At 43.3% G+C, this 15,451-nt stretch overlaps 1 protein-coding gene and 1 long non-coding RNA gene across 2 annotated transcripts; one reads left to right on the top strand and one right to left on the bottom strand.

The window, feature by feature from the left end:
• The first annotated feature begins 3,574 nt into the window (after positions 1-3,574).
• LOC138767850 (C-type lectin-like) lies at positions 3,575-14,548 on the top strand. The gene is made up of 8 exons (XM_069945682.1): positions 3,575-3,735; positions 9,463-9,570; positions 10,318-10,359; positions 11,407-11,454; positions 12,579-12,620; positions 13,055-13,218; positions 13,647-13,756; positions 14,287-14,548. Exons 1-8 carry the CDS (start codon positions 3,693-3,695, stop codon positions 14,423-14,425), a joined length of 696 nt encoding a protein of 231 aa, XP_069801783.1. The 5' UTR covers positions 3,575-3,692; the 3' UTR covers positions 14,426-14,548.
• Positions 8,021-10,336, bottom strand: LOC138767858 (uncharacterized). The gene is made up of 3 exons (XR_011358861.1): positions 10,094-10,336; positions 8,849-8,944; positions 8,021-8,093 (listed from the first exon to the last, which is right to left on the bottom strand). It is a non-coding gene; the product is annotated as an uncharacterized lncRNA (long non-coding RNA).
• Positions 14,549-15,451: the final 903 nt, after the last annotated feature.

Genomic DNA, 15,451 nt, shown 5'->3' with positions numbered 1-15,451 from the left:
GTGTTTTGGGCAATTACCCAGTTTTCTACCCTCTATGTCGTTGTGATTCTCCGATATAGGGCAGTTCTCTGCCAAAAACCAGCGATGGATTGTGACAATGTGTGAATAATACTGGAATAAAGGATTTTTCATATGATTATTTTTTTTGTTCCTGGTGAGTTAAGGGATATAGAAAAAAGAGGGGGTGCAGCAGTTTATATGACTCAGGGTGGGAATGAGATTTCTTTAGTTTCTGTCTTTCATTTCTTTTGCTTTTTCCTATATTGGTCACAAGATGGCGCAAGAATCTCAATACACTACGATGCACGATTACGAGGATGTTAACTTAGGATTTTATGTACGGATGTGATTCATTCATAATACTTGTAATTTGTTACTGGAAGCTGTATTGGGATGATCAACCAATATATACTGATGTATATTTTACCATTAAAGGGGTCATCTATATGCCCAATGGCATGAATTGCTATAAATGCAGTTTCCCAGCACCAGGTAAAGTATTACAGATCTGCAGATGTGGTCAGAAAGCTAATAGGGGGATAAAACAAATTATATCTGTCTCTTAGCTGATGGCTGTTTGCAAAGTTATAAAATTCTGTTTTACTTCCAAGCTCAAGAGTCATAGAGACTGTGCTGAGCTGCAGCATGCACCCTTCCTCACTCCCCCACCCCTCCCTGCATGATTGATTTACCAGCCTCAGCCACATTATGTACATCGATCATGCAATACAGGGAGGGAGGATGGGTGCATGCTGCAGTTCAGCCCAGCCTCTATGATACTTGAGCTTGGAAGTAAAACATGATTTTATAACTTTAAAAACAGCCATCAGCTAAGAGAGAGATATCATATATTTTATTTACTATCTAACCATGTTTACAACTCTAAGCATGATAGAGAGCTGACAGATTCCCAGTATTAAGTATTCCCAGAAGCAGATTAAGCCAGCGATGGGCAGATACTACAATATGAGGCAGACACCTGTCAGCTGGCTCTGAGGTGCAATGCATGCTGGGAAGTGTAGTTTTCTGGCTGGCGCCATCTTGGATATAGACCGGCTTTTAGAAAAACTTGCAGCTCAGGATCGGCGGCAGCTAGAAAGACAGGAGATGGCTCAAAATACTCAGGGGGCTCATTTTTTAGTTTTTTGGTGGAATACCCCTTTAAAGCCTCTGGACCCCAATGTTAAATAGATAACAAGGTCCCCACCTAATGCCCCCCCCCCTTATTGTAATACTGGTGTCTTCTTATGTAGGAGATAGGTCTTCAGGCATTAAGGTCTATCTATTCGCCACCACCTAAAGCTACTTAAACCCCTGGTATGAATATTTATTAGGGTTGAATACCTCCCCCCCCCCCAAACTATAACCATTGTGGGATAGGTCTTTACTATATACCAAGTCAGCACCTCCTATAGTAACACAGGACACAATGGCTGATGAGAGGAGTTACTGGAAATGAAGGAGATTATCATTACACATGAATCAGCATTAGGGTATCAGAAAGACTTTCCTGCCAAAAAACCCTCTCCAATGTATTGTTTAGAGTGGTAGATGGATTTCTCCTTTAAATACTGGATAGCAGACCGGACAGTTCAATAGATGTCTTTACTTTTTTTCCCCCTGTTCTATTGTGTAGGATACAGTTCACTACATGTGTGGCGCCTTCATTTTCCTCCAGGTGGAGCCGTTGCTTGTAGACTCCAGAGGGCTAGGCACCTGAACATTCTGTATCATATTGCCAAGTCTTACTAAATTCACCCTATAAAGAGACTTTCCAAGCCCACGTATGTCTAAACTAAGTCTACCTGCCACCGCAGTGATTCCAAACACCTTCCACCTTCCAAAGGGAACAACTAACAAAACGATTTCTCAAACTAAAATCGCACCTTGTGAGCGAAGTTCTTGTACTGACTGTACTGTGCCTTCAAGGACTGTTCCAGTAAACTACCTCTGACTCTCTGCATGTAAGTCCTGTAGTATGGCACTGCACGAGGGGGTAATAGGGACTCTTACACGGGTGTCTGTTGGGTCCCATGGAGCGCCATCTACCACTTCGGGCCTGTGACAAGTGTTGCAATGGTACCGCAACATCCTAGCTCCTGTTAAACCACTTGAAGACCCTGGGTTATCACCCTACCATGCGCCATTTATTTTACTGGAGACTTCTTATGTAGGAGATAGCTATACTCATTGCCCGCTCCAGGTTACCATATTGCGGTAAACACCAGATGTTCACAGCCTCTGCAATGATGACTTGTATCCCTGGTGGCAATAATTCCCAATGTAGGCGCACCCCCTGATAGTTACCCCCATCCCAGTAAAGAGTAATGCCCATATGGGTAATTCACCTGCAGGTAGCTCCCCCCATGTAAGTAACCCTCTGTAGGTAATCCCCCAGTCAATAATATTACAATGGGTTCAATTCTGAAAACAAAAAAACTATAACCATTGTGGGACTGGTCCTTACTATATACCAGGTCAGCACCTCCTGTAGTAACACAGGATACAGTGGCTGGTGAGAGGTGTACACATGGGGGGACATTTATTAAGTCCGGCGTTTTTTACGCCGGACTTAAAAATGTCCCCGCATCTCCAGCGCTACAGGAATTTATGTAGAGGCGGACTGCCTCTACATAAATCCCGTGCGCTCCGGTGCGCACGGTCGAAAACCTACGTCAGCTGAGGACTGGAGTAGGTTTTCGGCGTATCTTTTGGCGGAACGGATGGTGAATCGCTCGGACTCTTCCCACCCCCTCCCCGCCCCCTGGCGTACTTGGCGTAAAGTGCCGATTTGCAAATATTTTATTCACAAATCGGCCATTTGCGAATAAAATAATGCGCAAATCGGCACTTTCCGCCGAAAATCATCCGTACGCCGGATGATACATGTCCCCCATGGAGTGTACACACGATAAAAACCTGCCCTGTAGATATTGAAAAGTGAGGATCTTAGCAAACTATTTGATCAAAAAGAGTGTACCATGTCGCCACATTTAGGTGTCCTCAGAGACATGGTCCCTACTCTAGCATTTTCATACTCGCAATGGCCTTTCCTGGGCTGAACAAGCCTACAACTGGGCTGAAAGGATCCAAATCATCTCTTTTTAAAGCACTCTTGGGACATGATGGAGTGCAAGCCAAAAGGTGGTAGCCGCCCCCCCACTCCACGTTCAACAGAAAAAAAAAAGAAAACATTGGCAGCACCTCTATTCCTTCCATTTTAGGCAGGAACGGCACGTTACCAGATGTTTAAATATAGTTGACAGTGGTGGAGAGCGGGCGGCCTGGAAAAGGGTGAGAAAATGTTATTATTTTTAATTCATTTTTATTTTTTTTATAGCTGTTTGGATCTTTAAGGTTTACATGTCCTTTAAATGTTACAATAATGTTTAATAAAAGAAGTTTTATTCTAAAATAAATAAATAAAAAGATATAGGAATGATGAAAACCTCCCTACCCTCCTCCTAGTATGTTATAGGCTATAGCACCGGAGGATAAGCTCTGTTGGTCCACAGATTTTAGCTGACTTGAGCTTACTTTATCTGCTCTTCTGTTATTTTCCTGGCTCACAGGAAGTACGAGGAGCGAATGGCCATGAATTGGGGCATGTGATGTATTTGTAGTGCGGAGGTGAGCGTAATCCTTCATACAGAAGACAGTGAGAGTCAGGGGAGACACTAACATTGGACACAATGAAGAATTTTGATGAGCGATCACTGGATGAATCCAATACAGGTAACAGCAAGGGTGGCAGTATAAATGCAGGTTCAGATATGAATGGAGACTGTATGAGGAGTAGAACCCAATGGTGAGTTAGAGCTAGAATAATTATGCAAGTGTATTTAATCAATATAGGCGTTATATGGGAGAAGAAAAACATCTTCTTAAAACAACACCACTCATGTGTTCAGTTTGGGTGTGGTATTGCAGCTCACTTCCATTGAAGTGAATAGAGTTCAGGTGTAATACCACACACAACCTGAGGGAAAGGATGCTGCTGCTTTTCGAAGAAAACCCTTTAGGACACTTAGGGCCACATGTATCATCCGGCGAACGGATGATTTTCGGCGGAAAGTGACGATTTGCGTATTTTTTTATACGCAAATGGCCGATTTGCGAATAAAATATTCGCAAATCGGCACTTTCCGCCGAGTACGCCAGGGGGCGGAAAGGGGGCGGAAAAGGGGCGGAAAGTGGGCGGAACGGAGGGCGCGGACTCAGAGTCCGCGCGATTTACCATCCGTTCCGCCAAAATGTACGCCGAAAACCTACTCCAGTCCTCAGCTGGCGTAGGTTTTCGGCGGCAGTCCGCCTCTACATAAATCTCCGTAGCGCCGGAGCTGCGGGGGCATTTTTACGTCCGGCGTAAAAAACGCCGGACTTAATAAATGCCTCCCTTAGGGTACTATTTCACGGGCCGAGGAGGGCCTGATCAACAATGTAAACGAGCGTCGATCTGCTAGATCGCCGCTTGTTTACTGGGCCTATTTCACGGCCCGATGATCGTTGAACGAGGGCTGCAGGGACATTGTTACCGATGTCCTTGCAGCATACATCACCTGTCAGGTCTTCTCCTTCGCTCTGTCTTCCTCCCCGGGTCCCGCGCACTCTAGCTTCAGAATGGCCTGTCAGCTGACAGGCCACTCAGCCAATCACAGGCCGCGGGGGTCCCGGCCTGTGATTGGCTGACCGCTCCGTCAGCTGACAGTCCATTCTGAAGCTAGAGCGCATGGGACCCGGGGAGGAAGACAGAGTGGAGGAGAAGACCTGACAGGTGATGTATGCTGCTGCTTCTCAAATCGCCCTCTGCACACCTCTATTCAACCGTAGCGATGCGCGGTGGGGGAACGATGATTTTAGGTCTGGCCCTAAACAAACGATCAGCCGATGACACGATCAGCGGCTGATCGTTCTCTCTATTTCACCGAGCGATAATAGGCCATATCGGGCCGATTATCGTTACTGTGGAATAGGGCCCTTACACTTTTTATCTGTGAATTAAAGTTTCTATCCTTTGAACTCCATTAGCCCACAGCAAGGACTTCTTTATCTTTGGGAATAGCCTAAGATACTAAGTAGGGCCATGTTCACACAACGTATGTGTTGTATAAATCATGGCCGTTGTTGCATTTTGGACCAACGGCCGTGATTTATACAACACATCCCTTGTATGGGAATAAATGGAATCCCGGCTGGAGCGTATACACATAGGGGGAGATTTATCAAACATGGTGTGAAGTGAAACTGGCTCAGTTGCCCCTAGCAACCAATCAGATTCCACCTTTCATTTTCCAAAGAGTCTGTGAGGAATGAAAGGTGGAATCTGATTGGTTGCTAGGGGCAACTGAGCCAGTTTCACTTTATACCATGTTTGATAAATCTCCCCTATAGTATATGCACTGAATAGAGGTCGCAAAAGACAATGTCAATTTACACAATGGAGCGTAATGAAGTCGTGGTGAATTGGAATGTGGGCGCCCGCATCCGAATTCACCAGAAGTGAAGATCATCGGACAGTACTGCAGTACCGGCCAGGATGATCTTCAGTAACACCGGCTGTTCTGTCATACTTAGTTCTGTTATACATAGTGTGAACAGAGCCTAAAAAAGAACATGAGGGAGATTTATCAAACATGGTGTAAAGTAGAATTGGCTCAGTTGCCCCTAGCAACCAATCAGATTCCACCTTTCATATTCCAAAGCGTCTGTGAGGAATGAAAGGTGGAATCTGATTGGTTGCTAGGGGCAACTGGGCCAATTCTACTTTACACCATGTTTGATAAATGCTCCTCCATAATGTTTATATATTACCAGTATTGAAAATGATAAACTCTGTATTCTACAGTATTATTATCTGTGCTCCCTATAATGTCTAGAAGTGAACAGTACAGAAATAGGAATTTCCTGATGTGACCCCTGGCCATGTGTCTCCTACCTTCTTTATTGAGGCTATTTAGTTATATTTTCTTCCAATTCCCATCATTATTGTGTTCTGGTTTTGCTAACCATGCTATATTCTGCAGAAAGGTCCCAAAGGGCAAGGGGGCTGGTATCATACTAAACAGGAAATAACAAGGTCACTTACTGTCCATGACTGCACAATGGATTCTGGGACAAGGTTCATGGCTCCAAGGTGTCAATAGGAAGATGATTCATGAGAAGAAGCTAGTAGCCTTAGTTGATGAGATCTGCTGTCCTTGTCCTAGTCTTAAAGGGGTTGTCCAGCTAAAAACTTTTTCTTTCAAATTAACTGGTTTCAGAAAGTTATTTAGATTTGTAATTTACTTCTATTACAAAAATCAACATTTTTCCAGTACTTATCACCTGCTGTTTGTCCTGCAGGAAGTGGTATGTTCTTTTCAGTCTGACACAGTGCTCTCTGCTGCCACCTTTGTCTATGTCAGGAACTGTCGAGAGCAGGAGAGGTTTCTATGGGGATTTGCCACTACTCTGGACAGTTCCTGACATAGACAGAGGTGGCAACAGAGAGCACTGTGTCAGACTGGAAAGAATACACCATTTCCTGCAGGACATACAGCACCTGATAAATATGAAAAGAATGGATATTTTTTTAAATAGAAGTTACAAATCTATATAACTTTTTGAAACCAGTTCATTTCAAAGAAAAATATTTTCCCAAGAGTACCCCTTTAAAGTAGTGACCTATTTAAAACCCTCAGTGTGCCTCAATGCTGTGACCGAGGGGTTGCTAGCTGATAACAGCAGTGGGCTAGTCGGTGGTTTCCAGGGACACATGTCACGGTGGCCAGGAGTGGTGATACCCAACCCCCGACACACTGGCCCTAGGCTTTGTAAGGGAAACACAAGTGTGTGGGTGCAGGATAAGAACAGAGTCCAGGACTTAAAGGGGTTATCCGGCGCTACAAAAACATGGCCACTCTTCCCCCTCTCGTCTCCAGTTCAGGTGTGGTTTGCAATTAAGCTCCATTAGCTCCTTAGGCCCAGTTCGTCTTGCTCAGTTTCCTGCAGTGTCTGAATGGGAGGGAGCGGTGGGAGCTTAGGTGCTGCTTATGTGTTGAGGTAGCAGGTAGAAAATAGTAGGTAAAAAGAATGTGTTGCTTGAGAAAAGACAGGTACAGGGGTTGCCCTGGGTCCTTGCCTAATAGTACAGTACAGGGATGGTTTGGGTACCTTGGTGTAGAAGAAGAAGAACCTTGCACTCACGGTTAAGAGAGATAAGATATAAACCGCCTTATGCCAAACAAGTCCAGCAAGTGTCAGGTTTGGTAGCACGAGACCCAGAGTTGCACAACTGGGCAAAGCTAACCCCTCAAGATTTTCGGAGGACCGCTATGGGGTTTCAGATTGGTAAGTCACAGGAACAGCTCCTGTCACTCACACTTAAACGCTACGGTCACAGTGTTTAAGGGGTTATTGGCGGCGGCCCATCAGTGATGGTGATGTCCTTACATGCTTTGAAGCAAGCTCATCTCCCAGTAGGGCGTACATTTATGCCCTCTTGCGTTAAGACCCAGGCGCTGAGATCATAAATGTATACCCATGGTCGTCAAGGGGTTAATGAGGGGTGTGGAAGTGTTTTTTTTATTTCAATCAATTAAAAAAAACCCTGAGATGTAGCAGGCGGTAATATTAGGCTGGGGAGATCCAAAATAAATGGCCCCTCCCACCCTGGTATTACTAGGCTGCTGCTGTTAGTTTTTTTTTTTACCTGTTTGGTTTTGGAAAAGAGGGAGAATCCTTTGTGTTTTTTTTTTCTTTTTTAACTATTTAGTTAAAAAAAATGTAGGATTCCCCCTCTTTTCCAAAACAGACTAAAAACTAACAGCGGCAGCCTAGTAATATAAGGATAGGACTAGTGGTACCTGACCCTTCCCAGTACCCCTATGGTGGTGGGGACTGGGTAAAAATGTAGAGGGTTACAGTTAGCTATTTTAGGGGCTAAAACTAAGCCCCGGGTATAACACAGCTTCCACGACTAAACCTGTAAAGTGCATAAAAATACAATACACAATAGAATTTTTTATTGAAATAAAAACATTCCCACACTCCTCATTGGCCATTTTATTGAAAATAAAAATCTGAATCCGACATAGTCCTCAGGATACCGATATCTGCAAAACAAAAAGGAGAGACAAAAAAAGCTAAGGCAGAACACCCATCATTTTGACCATTTTTCTGCCTTTTTAGAGTATGCAACATCTGAAGAGTATGCATCCCTACTTAACCCGCTGGGAGCCAGACTGTGCTCCATCTGCTGTGCTAAGTGCACTGTGACTTAATCCTTTCCTTGCTGGGATGGGGACAGTGTTCTCAGTACAGCAGATGTAGCACTTTCTGGCCCCAAGGGCATTAAGTGGGGGTGCTATGCATCTCCACTTAACCCCCTGGGAGCCTGACTGAACAGTCCATCCCCCAGGCGAATAAGTGCAGTTGCTATGCATCCTTGACACGGGACACCACTGCAAACGCTAATTGGCTGAGCGGAAACTACAAGAGTCTCTGCTCAGCCAATGAACGGCTGCAGCTACTGATTGGCTAATTGCAAATGATGGAATGAACCTGGCAAAGATAGAAGATGCTGCATTCTGGAAGCCTGGGAGCCCAGGAGGTAAGTTTACCCCCCCCCCCCCCAACAGAGCACAGTGTACAGGTACAGTAATCCCCAGGAGGTTAAGTGCGTATGCTATGCATCTTCACTTAACCCCCTTCCCCCCCCGGGGAACAGACTGTAGCCTTTTGGACCCAAAAAGTTGGGCACCCATTGATTTCGATGGGGTCTGAATTCGAGTCCAGGTTTGGGTTCAGTCCAGGTACCTCATCTCTATTCCTGATCTATGCTTAATATTCCTCTCTATTGTTTCCTTACCATCATCATTTCTGGACAACGCATCAGCTTCTTCCCCCATCTGATCACTGGGTAATGCCACCTTTGAAGAGGAATACTTTTGCTAAGTATAAATTCCTGCAGCCAATGCAATGATAAAAGAGTTAAGCATAAACTGGTAATTTCTTCTTTTCATTCCACCTAGATATGGATGCATCTTCATCTAACTTCAATGAGACATTTTTTAGCTACACAGGTGAAACCTAAACCCCATTAACCCCCTATTCTTTAGGGAGTTTGAAGGAATTGAAAAACATGGCTCCTTTCTTAAAATAAGCGCTACTCTTGTCATCAGTTTTTGTCTGGTATTACAGCTCATTTTCATTGAAGTGAATGGAGCCAAGTTGTGGGGGTCTCTAAGAATTTTGAGGGTTCCCTAAAGATATCAAGCGAGGGATAGTATTGTCATCTTTCCCAGGCTCTGTTCACACCTACATGTGTTCTGTTTTTTTTTTTAACAATTTTGTGACAACTATTATAGATCCAGTAGATGGAACACAATATGTTTATACTTATGGTTCTTTGGATAACGTCATAGACTTGAACTCAGTTCTATATAGTGAATACGTTGTGTCTCTCCCCTGTATTTAAACCAGTTGGCCGTGCAAAGAAAAGCCAAGGCTGGATCATCCTAGCTCTAGTGGTTACATTGTGCATCATATTCATCATCCAGGGGATCCTCACTGGACTCCTGTTTGGAAATTGTAAGTATCATAAAGATGTAGATGTATAATGGGGCATACAAACCAATTTGGTGCTGAGTTTTGCCCCTTATGTAGTAGTTAATGTGGTGTCCTGTCTAGTTTCTTTTATGTTTATGCACAGAAGGTGTCTCACATCCAGTGTCGGACTGGTCCATTGGAGGACTGGAGAATCCTCCGGTGGGCCCCCAGCTTTAGAACCTGCACAAACACTGACTGATATGTCGTTTCTCACTGGTTGTTCATTAGTGGGCCCCCAGCATCATTTCCTCTGGTGGGCCCCAGATACGCCAGTCCGACACTTCTCACATGTACCCTCTACTAAAGGTGCAGCAAGGTGCCTCGGTGGCTTTGGCAACTAAAGCTTACACCCTGTGCCATAAGTTATTGATAGCTATTGGAAAGTGGCAACAGCCTGGTAGTATTATATGGCCATATGGCAATGTTACTTGGGAACAGTATTATTTGGGAACTATATAATACATCATATCAATAAAAATGATTACACACAGACAATAAACCTTACCCTGCACAGATCTTTGTGTCAGACATTATCTTACCAAGGATACAGCCACCTCTCACCAGAACGCTCTTTTCTATCACTACTCTGCTTCAATACTTCTGTCAATCACATAGGTCATCGTGTTGATTGCCTCCTCCCCTATAAAGTCATGGAGGCACCTTCATCCTAGTTGCTAGATTCCCCTGACTTTTGCGCCATCATTTTTGAACTCTCTCTTTTTTTTCCAGATTCCACTGTGAATGATGACCTCTCAGTTCTGAAATACAACGGTAAGTACCTTAAAACGTAGTACCACATATAAATCATATATAGAGGAACATCATGTTATAATATTTCCTAATATCATTATAACATGATTAATGCAAAATGTTCATAAAAGGCTAAAAACATTCAACACAAAAAAGAACTCTCAGTATCTGAATTGGTAATATCAAACTGAGGTTGGAATACCCCTTTAAGATGTCCTTACACTTGTCCAGGTGATATAAAATATTGTTAGTGTAGGGGTTATCTATACAGTATGTCTGGTTGGGATTGTGAATATCTGAGGAAACATTCCACACATAATGCACACTTAAAGGGATTATCCAGGATTACAGAAACATGGCCGCCTTCTACCAGAAACAGCTCCACTAACTGATGGCTGAATAATCATTCATCCGTGAGCAATTGAAGGCAACTTAAAGAGACTCTGTCAATAGGTTTTTGCTGCCCTAGCTAAGGGTAGCATAAACTAATGTCAGAGAATCTGAAGAGATAGATGTATCACTTACATTGTTCGGTGCAGCTGATTCGGAGATATCCCCCTGAATAACATGGATAATAAGTAGTCCTCTCCAATATGTGCATGAGCTCAGTAGACCTGGATATTCATGAGAAGCAGAAAACTCCGCCCACCAGTTGCTGTTTGGCAGTTATCTATCCATGCTGTGTATAGACAGTCAACTGTCAATCATTAGCGGGAGAGGTGTGGCAAGAATCCCATTCTCCTGCATATTAGGAGAATGGCTGAACCAAATTATGTAAGTAATACACCGATCTGTTCAGCATTTCTGTCACTAGTTTATGCTGCCCTCATTTAAAGCCCCATAAACCTAGGGAGGTTGAACAGAAGAGCCATACTAGATCAGATTTAAGCTCTTATGTTATAGAAGCCATTTTGGTAATAGAAGAGGCAAGATCATTGGTTTTTGTGGTCAGGTGTTCCAATTTCCTATTGCACGAGATCTGGTATACAGCCCCCATGCCAAATATGTAAACATTCATATTTCATATTCTCTCTTCGATTTCGTTTTCCTTCTTTATTTTTTTCCCAGTATCAGATCCAGCTATGAAAAATGATGTCTCAGAGCTTTGGAAATCAGGTAAGTATCTAAACATTATTCCTGCAAGGGAGACTTACAGAAGGATGCAGTGCTATATCAGCTCATACAATTCCCATCAGCTTATAATGACAGTGATATTTTTGGCATCCACTGATGCCCTACAGAAAGGAGACAGACCCCTGTAAAGTTCTCTCCATTCAAGTCTTATATCCCATAGATCTAAATGATGAAACCACCCCTCAAGTCAGTCTGCTACTTAAAGGGGTCATCTGATATCAGGTTAGTAGAAATATTGTACTATTCCTGAGGTCGCAGCATCTGCTGCATTACTCCCTGTCTGCTCTTTCTGTAGCATCAGTTATCAGAAGGCAGCATGTTGTAATCACATCTCACTCTGCCTAAGTGTCCGAATAAAGATATAAATTTATCTGTGTATGTGAGATGGCGGTGTACACTGGAAGTATATAAGAGATGGCGGTGTACACCGGAAGTATATGGGAGATGGTGGTGTACACCGGATGGGCTGGTCAGAGATGGTGACATCACTTAGGGGGCAGGATTAAAAAGACAAGATCCAGCCAAGCCTCCTGTGACATGCATTGTCTACAGAGAGAGGGAGGAGCCGGAGAGCTTCTATTTTCAACTTCCTGTCAGGGGTAAATCACACAAAATCACACTGAAGCCATTACTATTAGTGATTACACTATTAGTAGAATTCAAATTAAATTTTCTGATACCAGAGTATCCCTTTAATGCCTATGGCGGCTGCTGTCCCACCTGCTTGCCCAAATTGGTATCAGCACCCATCTCCACTAGAGATGAGCGAACATCGTAAAATCTTAGGTTCTATAGAACTCAAAGCTTGTTGAACCTTCCGCATTTGATTCCTGATGCCTTCCCGGTCCGTGGGGAAGGAGGAGACAGCCCGGGTACCGCCTGGAATTCTGGGATACAGCCTAGGTAATAGCACCCGGGCTGTCTCCTTCTTCCCCATGGACCGGGAATCAGGAATCAAATGCGGAAGGTATGACAAGGTTCGAGTTCTATAGAACCTAAGATTTTACGATGTTCGATCATCTCTAATCTCCACCCATCAGACAGAGATGAGATTTATAAGATGCGAGAACTTGTAAACACTATCATTTTCTGATTTATCATTTCAGTTTTGAATATCCTGGGCGATCTGTCAAAGTTAAAAGATAAAGGTAATGTCCACATATAATATCCATCACTACTGCTCTAAACAAGTGTAGCGGATCAGCTTTGTACGGAAAGACTTTATGGCTCCTTCCTGATCTCTCACCTACTCTAATAATAGATGCTTAAGTACTCAACATAGGCACGACCAATGACTATGATCACCTAATGGAACAAATTCCCATTGTTTTAAAATTATCAGAATTGGCTTTATTAAAAAGAATTTTTCACAACTTTTCGCAGCTTTAATCCCTTTAATGTAGTGGTGGTCCACATAAGTGGTGATTTATATGGTTAAATATTAATACTAAATGGGAAAGCCCCCAGCAAAAATTGACAACATTTATACTTCCATGATCTGTCCGGGTTGAGACGTCCATTGTAACCAATCAATGTCCGATCACTAAATTCAAAAGCCTGACAGCTTTTTCTTCTTTCATAGTGGATATCACGGGAGGTTCTTGCACTACTTGTCCTTTTGGATGGAAAATGATTAGATCCAATTGTTATTTTTTTTCCTCGTTGCTTGAAACATGGAAAAGGAGCAAAGAGCTCTGTGCAGGACGTAATGGGATCCTTGTTGTCATCAAGGATGAGTTTGAAATGGTAAGTCCCATTCAAGAAAATAGACTATATTCTAGAATGAAATCTGTTCGACATTCTAGTTGTCCACAAATCGGGACTAACTCTAGGAGGTATGAAGGTTGTCGAGACCCTGGTGTCCTGTTCTGCTTCAAAGTGGAGATGGTGAATCACTTTTAAAAAATTCTTTCTGAACGGTTTCAGAGACATAACATGATATCTCATGGTGGTGGTCTCCGAATTCCCCAGATCTCCATCTGTGGGATGAGCTGGAATAATAGAACTGAATTTATTCAAGTTAACGGGACAATGCTACAGTTCCTGCATATGTATATGTAGGACACCGTAACCGGTGCTTGTATCACGACTTTACTTCCCTGTTCCTTTATCTCTGCTTAGTAACCTAGTTTTCTAATTCATGAGACAACACATTAGTCTTTATTTGTTTCCAGATGTCCTTATTGCCGATCATAGCACAAAAAAATTATTGGATAGGGCTGAAACGTGATCCCAATAACATTACCATGTGGATGTGGACAGATGGGTCGCCACTGACGTACAGGTAAGAGGAAACTACAAATCTTCATTATATATAAAAAAAGACCTCACTGGTACAAAATGGTGGAGGTATAATTGGATGGCACCAAGGGTATTGTCCTATTATGGGTCTGCCCATCAGAGATGATCAGCTGCAATCGCTGTGTAATAAAGAGGCAAATCCAGTCGACCAGAGCAGCCATTCCTTTCAGAATTCTGGCTGCTGTATTCCATTATTACATGGACCATAGCCCACTCCATGTCCACAAGTATTAATTGTAGAAAGAGAAAGAAAATGCAAAATCGCATGTAACCGTTGATATTGACGATGGCAAATGCCATCACCTTGTAGCCCCTTGGGCTTTATGTGTATCACCTAAGGAACTGGGGTACAGTATGTCCAGGCAAAGTTTCTCCAAGCAGGGTTTTCCATACAATGGAACACTGGATATTCTGGAGGGGCTGGAAGAAGCTGACTAGGGTACCAAGTGGATGCTCCCAGAGTATCTGATTGTAATGATTTTGTAACAATGCGTTCCTTGTCTTTTCTTACAGTGTCTGGAATGAAGGAGAACCCAGTAATGCTTATAATAATGAACACTGTGCGGAAGTTATAGGAAAAGTTCAATTATGGAATGACCTTAAATGTGATCAGAGGAGATACTACTTATGTAAGGGAGTGTGGGATTGTTAAAAGGGGGGGTGTCTCCACTTTGGACTGCTTCTTATTGAGTACTCTTCTTCATAAACAAGTCTTAGGTAACCCCCTGCCGATAAGCTGCTTTTAATAAATTAAATAAAAGATGTAATAAATGTGGATCTGAGTTCTGTCCCATCTGTTCTCCTGAAACAGGAAAACGGCGCCAAGTTTGTCTATGACATATACATGGTTTTGCAGTCCCATCTATCTGATTGATAAATAAGGAGCTGTGATCAGTATAAAATATATAAAAAGTTATTATGCCATGTAGTAGCCCCTGGTGCCATTATCCTAGTATCTCTTCCTATCTTTAGGTCACCTGCAGGGCTGTGGAGTTGGAATCGTGGACTTAGAGCTAGTTTTGGCTGGAGTCGGAAAAAATGTTCCGGCTCCGACTCCAGCTTAAAAAAAAAAAACTTAAAAAAAATTAGAATTAAGTTTTGCTCATCAATATATTTTATGAGCAACATTCTAATAGGACACTGGGCCCATTAGATAAGGGGGGTCGGGGAAAAGTTGTCGGTCACTATTTGGCAGTTTGTTTTTGAGCTGGAAGAGTCCATTGTGTGGGGGGAGATCTGTGCTGTTCTCTTCCTGGATGCTGGATGACTGTATATGAGCAGCAGTGTAATATGAAGATATCCTAAGTAATATAGAGGAGGAGGAGAAGACATAAGTAGTGCAGCAGTAACTTCTGCCCTCAGTGTGGTGTTTTCTCTCTGGGAGAAGATTGTGTGTTTTTCTTCAGTGTTCTATGGCTGCAGCAGACTGTGTGTGTGTGTGCTATGGCTACAGGAGGCTGTGTGTGTGTGTGTGTGTGTGTGTGCGCTATGGCTGCAGCAGGCTGGTGTGTGCGCTATGGCTGCAGCAGTCTGTGTGTGCGCACTATGGCTGCATCAGACTGTGTGTGTGCGTGCTATGGCTACAGGAGGCTGTGTGTGTGTGCTATGGCTGCAGCAGGCTGTCTATGCTATGGCTGCAGCAGGCTGTGTGTGTATGTACTATGGCTGCAGCAGGCTG

This window comes from Dendropsophus ebraccatus, chromosome 1, assembly GCF_027789765.1.
Source record: "Dendropsophus ebraccatus isolate aDenEbr1 chromosome 1, aDenEbr1.pat, whole genome shotgun sequence".
Lineage (NCBI taxonomy): Eukaryota > Metazoa > Chordata > Amphibia > Anura > Hylidae > Dendropsophus > Dendropsophus ebraccatus.
This window is presented reverse-complemented; position numbering and strand designations above follow the sequence as displayed.